This window comes from Eurypyga helias, unplaced genomic scaffold (assembly GCF_000690775.1).
Source record: "Eurypyga helias isolate BGI_N326 unplaced genomic scaffold, ASM69077v1 scaffold10850, whole genome shotgun sequence".
NCBI lineage: Eukaryota > Metazoa > Chordata > Aves > Eurypygiformes > Eurypygidae > Eurypyga > Eurypyga helias.
Genome location: NW_010226300.1, coordinates 61,134 through 68,407, shown reverse-complemented (window position 1 = coordinate 68,407; position 7,274 = coordinate 61,134). Strand labels below are relative to the sequence as shown.

The 7,274-nt window shown below is 54.7% G+C and overlaps 1 protein-coding gene across 1 annotated transcript in view; it reads right to left on the bottom strand.

Annotated features, from left to right (window-relative positions):
- Positions 1 to 372: 372 nt before the first annotated feature.
- The window catches only part of IGSF3 (immunoglobulin superfamily, member 3), a gene marked incomplete at its 3' end in the record, with an annotated part of 41,184 nt that continues 34,282 nt past the window's right edge, over positions 373 to 7,274 (bottom strand). Inside the window, exons 3-5 of the mRNA XM_010152530.1 lie at positions 6,377 to 6,766; positions 4,313 to 4,714; positions 373 to 777 (exon numbers count right to left, since the gene is read on the bottom strand). Of these exons, the coding sequence (XP_010150832.1) occupies positions 373 to 777; positions 4,313 to 4,714; positions 6,377 to 6,766 (1,197 nt within the window). The remainder of the gene's footprint in view (positions 778 to 4,312; positions 4,715 to 6,376; positions 6,767 to 7,274) is intronic.

Genomic DNA, 7,274 nt, shown 5'->3' with positions numbered 1-7,274 from the left:
TTTCCTGACTGAATCCAGCACACCCAGGCTGGTCTGCTCTGATGAACAGAGGTGGCAACCTGGAAGCCACCTCAGTCTCACAAAAACAGCCCAGACTGACTGACTTTCAGTCACCTTGCTTCCCCGAAGAAAACACCACAAACAGCATATGAGGAGCAAAGACAGGACCCAGTTCCCCAGAGGTGGATAAGGGAGCTGCAACACATCTGTATCCGAACGGCTGAGCAGTTCTACCTGAGCCATGCCAAAGTGTGAGACATCAGTCATGGCCACAAGAGCAGCCCTCGCTCCGGGTAGACCACCGCAGCACTGGTATCGCGCCCCTTCCCTGTGATGCACCCGCAGCCCCTCTCACGCACGCTCGGCACTCACCTGGCCGCAGGACCCTGATTTCCAGCAGGTTGGAGGTCCTGTCCGCCAGCCGCGTCCAGCTGCTGTTGTAGTTCTTCCTCCAGAGCTCAGCCACGCACTGGTACTTGCCGGCCTCTGTGTCGCTTGCCCTGCTGATGCTCAGGCGCACGTTGTTGCTGGACTCGGCCTTCTCGATGGCGGTGCGGGTCCGGAAACCCATGTACCTGTCGCCCCACTGGACGCCGCCATCGCGTGTGAAGGTGACCAGGTCATGGAACTCGGTGCTGCCGGCTGGCTGGAAACGCCACGTCACCGACACTGGTACCCACGACGGGTAGTGGGGCTTAATGATGCACTGGAGGTCGAAGGACTCGTTGTAGGTCACTCCGGGGGTGCGGGAAATGGCCGTGACAGCAAAGCCAGCCTCTGCAGACAGAGAAAAGGGCTATGAGACACCTGCCTAACGCGGCCCTGCTGTTAGCATGCCAAAGCTAGAGTGTGGTCATCCAGTCTGGGCCTGGAATATCACCCACTTGTGCTGTGTCAGCTCCTTGTCTGCAACTGGAAAGTGGCACAAAAAGCAGCAGCAAAACCATGCTGAAGGGCCTGCGCAGTGGTGGCTGCCTGTGGGAGCGCTGCCTGCAGCGGCAGCAGGATGGATCCCGCTCCATTTCTGCCCAGCAAAGTGAGACTCTGAGGGTGAGCAGCCAGCCCCTGCGGGTCGCCAAAGCCCTCCGTGGAATGGCAGCAGTGCAGCGGCAAGGGAGTAGCACCAGGTGGAGCAGCTGCCCAGCGCCAGCCTGACTGCTCGCAGACCCCAGGATTCACCTCTCGGGCAGGGGGTCCCCACCCTGTCCCCCACCCCAGGGCTGCGGCTGGTTGGTGAAGGGAAGGTGAGAGAAGCGAGAAGTAGCAGCCTTTGTTTGTGCATCAGAGAGGTGGCAGTGGTTACAAACCCCCAGAATGGAGGCAGCTGAAAGAGAAGCCGGTTGCTCCTGTTCTTCACACAGCATGGCGTTTGCTCTCTCCCAGATCACAGCTCCAGGACGGCTTTATGCAGTTATCCTCACATGTCTACCGCTCTGCAAGCCAGTCAATACACTTTGACCTGTCTACCCCCAGCACTTTGTTTAGGGGAGTGTAAAACCAGCAGTCTACCAGTAATTTGTAGATAACCTATTCCCCAGTTGACTGGCTTACATTTTGGGTCAGAGTATTTCCACTGCTCATTTGTTCCAAGCAGCAGAGAGAAATATTTCCTTCTGTTCCAACCACTTCAGTATGGCCAGCAGATTTAGCAGGGACCTTGTTTTCTATCAGCAACATCCCAAAGAAGTGTTCCCTTCCCAGGAGGCTCCGTAGGGCATCCCACACCAGCTGGCAGCTCTCATCCCTCCCCCTGCAGCGCTGACCACTTCACACAGCTGCTGATGCCCAGGGGGACCCCAACCAGTGCGCAGTTAGCAACAGGACAGTCTTCGGGATCAGCATGGAGCTTCAGCCTGCCACTGGCTCGAAATTCCAGTTTGAGAGATGAGCTGGGTTCTCACTGCATCTCGCAGAGACGCTGCTGCGGGTCAGACTGGCCGCAGTACGGACACCGGCGCATTCCCGCAAGTGTCTCTGCAGCCCCACGGCGTCACCGAGCCAGAGCTCTGGGACGTGTAATTACTCAGAAAACAGGTCAATCTTTGGGATTAAAGCCTCTGGCAACATGTTCAGTGATTACCCAGGAGAGGAGAGCAAGACCCAGGCTGTCTCCCCTGCAGGACTGCTGCATCCCCAAGTAAGCCCTTACCTTCGCACCCTCCAGCAGCCCTCCCGCCTCGGCAAATGCGATACCGGGCCCAGCTCAGAGCACTGCTGAGCCAGCGGATGCCCTAGAAAGCCAACCTCATTTCCCCAAGACCAGCTGACTTTGTAAAGTTTAATCTCCAGTTGGCCTGGGCAAGGAAGCTTCGTGAAGGGACTTCTCGACTGCCAAGTATCTTACGTCCTCAACTCAACCAACACACTCATGTCACTCAGGTTAACAAACGGCCCTTCTTCCTTTGGCACTTGGTACAAAAGCCATGCAGGAAAGTGGGCAGATTTTCTGCAGGACCTCCCTCCAGGAACACAGCAGCCGTCCTTCACCCTGCCTGCCCTCTCCTTCCCCAGCCAGTCGGGGACTGAAGCCCCCGCCAGGCACTCGAGATCCTCAGAAGTTCAGGGACATCTGGTCTCATCCAACAGCACATCTCTCTTCTGGTTATTGCTTCTGAACCACCCTGTAGATAGATTTATGGGTCTGAACATCATCTGCGCTGGTTCAGCTAAAGAGTTTTATATCGTGGCAGGCTGGCAAACGATTAGACCTTAACTTGAAATGTGTCACTGAATTTACTGCCTTTTTTTTTTTTTTACTAGCAATTTCTGTAGCCATAAACCTCTCTTGCTCTTTCTTAGCACCTTCCATTTGGGTTTCTCAGGAGACTTCAAAAACAGTATGCTGAACAAAAAATATCAGATTCAGCAGCAACAAAACACTATTTTCTCCACTAAATTTTCATGAGCTACTTCAGCTTCACTAGTTACAGGAAGAGGACCTAGGAATTTCTTAAGACTTGACAGAATGTGCCCAACAGACAACGATTTCGCAGGGACAAGGAGCAGAGGAGGAGGGACAACTACCTTTCTATCACATCTTCAGGAATTGCTGGGCAATTCCGAGCATCTTAAATTTTAACAAGAGCAAAAGTGATACATTTTAAAATCTCAACATCACTACCAGTGGCAAAGAGAAGGGGCGATACGTGCACTTGCAGCAGGCCAAACGCTGCTGACCTCATGAGGAAGACACTGTTGATACCAGATGAGGATCTGCCTTTAGTTCTTTATAAACTAAGGTCCCTACCTGCCTTTGGAAGCTATACAACATATATATTTCTAGCTCCAGACAGAACAGCCTCTGAAAGAAGGTCAAAAGCAAAGGGGAGAAAAGGAAGAGGAAAAGCAAGATTTTAATCAGAATATGATACAACTTTGAAATCTGGTCTCTCACACATCTTGCCACAGTTTAAGATTAATACTGCAGAGAACCAAAAATTCCTGTCTCGACCTTTTAATAGATCTGCCCAGTTGTTTATAGCCCTGGAACTCTGCAAATCAGGGGCCTCATAGAACAGTCATTCCTTCTTCAGTCTCCTGCAGAGCACTTTGGGAACTAGTCCAGGACTTAATACAGCAAGGCCTGAGCTGGATCAAGGTAATTCACAGTCCATGCAAAATCTCTAATGCCCTGCCTGCTCTCTCCTATACCAGTGGTTTCACCGTGTTTGAGATAGGGGAGCCCTGTGGCAGAGCAGAGTACCAGCTGCAGTGATCCAAGGTCCTAGTTTGGCTTGGTCACAGACAACGCTGTGGTTCTGGGCCAGCAGCCTAGGGCCTCCCTGGGGAGGCAGCGAGGACCGTTCCTGACCCATGTCTTCCGCAGGCTTCTGATGCTGTCAGTGATGCTCGCCGTTTCTGGTGGCCAGGCCAACAGACGCCCAGCGTTTCACCCTCCTGGTCTGGCGAGCGGAGACAAGGTTTACTCAGGGCAGGCAAGGGGGCTTCGGTGCCCACGGGCACCCCTACTGCCCTGCCCCTAGCCCGGCTCCAATGCTGAGGACACATCATGGGACTGGCAGCCTCCCTCCTTGGAAGGATGCTGGAAGCACTGCCTCTCTCCTTAGCCACCCCTTGCTTTGCCTCTGCCACAGCCATCCCCCAAGGCTTTGCCCCCACACGCAATGGGACAAGCAGGCATTTTGCACCAACCTACCAGGAGCTGCGGGCAGGCTGCCAGGTACCTCCGTTGTGCCGGCAAGCAAGGGCAGAGTGCCAAGAGCAGCCCCAGTTATTCGCAGGTGACCCCTCCTGGGGGGGCCGGGCACGCAGGGAGCAAAGCCCCACGGCCCCCCACGCCTTGAGTACTCACCCAGAGCAGTGATGGACACCGGGGTGCCCGTGTGCCGCTCCCCAACCAGCTGCCACTCCCCATCCAGCGTCCGCGTCCACTCGGCCACCCGGCACTCATAGTGGCCCTCGTCTGCCTTGATGCTGTTGAAGATCTCCAGGGTGAAGGAGCCGGGTCGGACCTGCTCCACCTGGATGCCCCCGTAGCTGCTGCGCTCGGTGTATGAGGGTCCCGGCTGCAGGGTGCCCTCCCGATCCAGACGCACAATTTCGCTGCGCCGGTTCAGCCTGTCCACCAGCTGCCAGGCGACGGAGAAGTGGCTCTGGGGCCCGAAGCCCGAGCGCACGCTGCAGCCAAAGCGCAGGCTCTCCCCCTCCAAGACATTGCTGGCGTTGTTGATAATCTCCAAGGAGATGCTGGTCTCTAAGGAGAGAAACGCATACACACAGGGGAGATGATACACACTCGCCACTTCTCGGTCTGCAAGAAGGACGCTGCCGGCAGAGAGGCTTTCTACCAGGTGCAGGGAACTGCCCACGCATTTGGGTCCAGGCATGTCTTAACCTCATGCGTGACCACATCCAAAACCGGCTCGTGGGCAGCGAGCTGCTCCTGGTGACTTGCACACTCAAAGCAGGTGTCGGCCAAAGCTGGGAGATATCTCTCTGCCTACGGCTCACGAGACATTGTCGCGTCTTCTGGTCACAGGTCCGGGATGGGATCTCAGCAAAACTTGCGGAAATTTGTGTGGCTACAACATGCAATCGGCTCTGCCAAAAAAGGCTTCCAGCTCCCTGGGCTTTTCAATTCGCGTCATCCTGATCACCATCTTGACACGTCCATTCCTACAACACCTTTTGGGAGGAGCTCTCCCAATCTCCCATCACTAGTGACACTAGAGGTAGCTAGCAATGTTTGGTAGCACCAAAAAAAGGGTATCCTGAGCTTCTCAGAGACATAAGGCTTTACAGCCAGTTTTTCAGAGATACTGAGTGCTGATCACTCCTGCTGTCTTCCGTCGGAGTTATGGACACTTAGCACCCTTGAAAAATCATCACGTTTGTTCCTAAAGCTGGTGATTTATCAAATGGCAAGAATGAAATCTGTCTGCGAGGAGGCTGTGCCTAGAAGTACTGCACTTTACACATTTGTCCACCGCAAGATTTCTAGCTAATTTTCAAAGCCAAACCAGTGAGACCAAATACTGGTAGGAGAGAAAAGAAACAGAATTTCTTGTGGAGAAATGAGGAGGAAAAAATAAAAAAGCTAGAGGAAAGGGCTGCATTACCCTACAAACCTGAGAGAAACACTGCACAACATCCTCTTGCAGCTCTACCCTCTGCCTGGTCAAAGCCCACTGCCAGGGTAGCCCGGGCAACGCGCACATGGTTTGCCATGCCACAGCTACCTGAGTTTTGGAGGGCAAAACAAGGAGCGAATCTGTGTTCTCTTTCCTCTTACCCCGTTATTTCTGGGTTTATCACGTTTGTCTGACAGACACAAATGGCGCTGGGGCAAGCCTCCGGCAGGGTTGCTTTCGCCAGGGCTGGCAGACACGCAGTGACCCCGACAGAGCTCCACGCTGATGAGCAAAGCTCGAGGAGCACGCAAACCCTGGTTTCTCCCAGTACAGCTGTCCTGCAAGACAGCTGAACAACAGGCACTGAATGGCCCGCAGGAACCTAGCAACTCTTAGGATAAACCAAGGCCAAGCCGGCTCCCCGTTACGCCCGCGGAGTGCTTTAGAGCCGCCAGCTCCATGCAGAGCAAGGCGAGGAGACAGAGCAAGTCAGATGCTGTCGCACACACCTTCAGCTCAATGACAAAACTGCCAGCTTGGTGGCATTACCAGGGTGGGAACACGTTTCCCCACCTACGAACCTGACACATATCCCTCCTTCTCCACCATCCCCTTCCCATCAAAAAACCCACAATCTTGCCAGTTGGGATTGCAAGCCCCCATAGCATGCAAACTTGTATCCCACCCTCTTCCCCACTGCCGGCGCCTAGGCCCATTGCAGCCTCACCAGCCAGCTTCCCAGCAGAGCAATGACCCCAGGAGGGGATGGGCAAGTCTCTACTTACTGAGCGGGAGGACGGTGATGGGGATGTTCTTCGGCCGCTTGCTCTCCTTGTCGATGAAGTCCCCCGTCACGGTCTTCTCCCGCTCAGTCACCCGGCAGTTGTACTTGCCACTGTCCTCAAGGCGGAGGCGGTAGATCTTTAGCACAAAAACGTTGTCACTTTCTTTGGCTACCTTGAGCTGGCCCAGGGCCTCACGCTGGGCAAACTCGTTGTTGAGCACCGGCACGGCATTGGGTCCCAGGCTGGCGATGAGGGAGCTGTTGAAGGCCCAGGAGATGGAGAAGTAGCGGTCAGGGACGTTCTGTGCCTCCAGGATGCACCGAAACTCCACCGGCTCACCCACAATGTACATCCGCTTCTCCGTCTCCAGCCGGACGCTGAACTCCTTATCTGGGGAGAGACAGACCAACTCACATCAGCATGGCAAAGCCCATCAGGAGAGCCAGCACATCTCCTGGGAGGTATTTACAACTTACTGCTCCCTGCACAGCCTACATCCCTTGGAAACATACATCCGCAGGGGTTAGGGGCTTCCTTTTGCTGTAGGAGCCCACATCAGCCATGCTGCAGGAGAGGCAGCTTGCTGCCCAGCTGCAAGGCTTCCCCAGCTGTTACCCTCTCCTCCATCCTTTTACTCCGGGGAGCAACTCTGCTGCAACACCAGCATCTAGTGGCACTGAGGGATGTGACCTGGAGCCTAGTCCTACTCACAGCCTGCTCAGCCCAGGTCGAGAGGCAGGGCCTTTGAGGGTATCAGAGAGGAAGAAAGAGCTCAGCTGGGTCTTTAGATCCTTGCCAGGAACCCATGCTTCAGGCTGGGAGAAGAATTTTCATAGAATCACAGGATGGGTTAGGTTGGAAGGGACCTTAAAGACCATCTAGTTCCAACCCCCCTGCC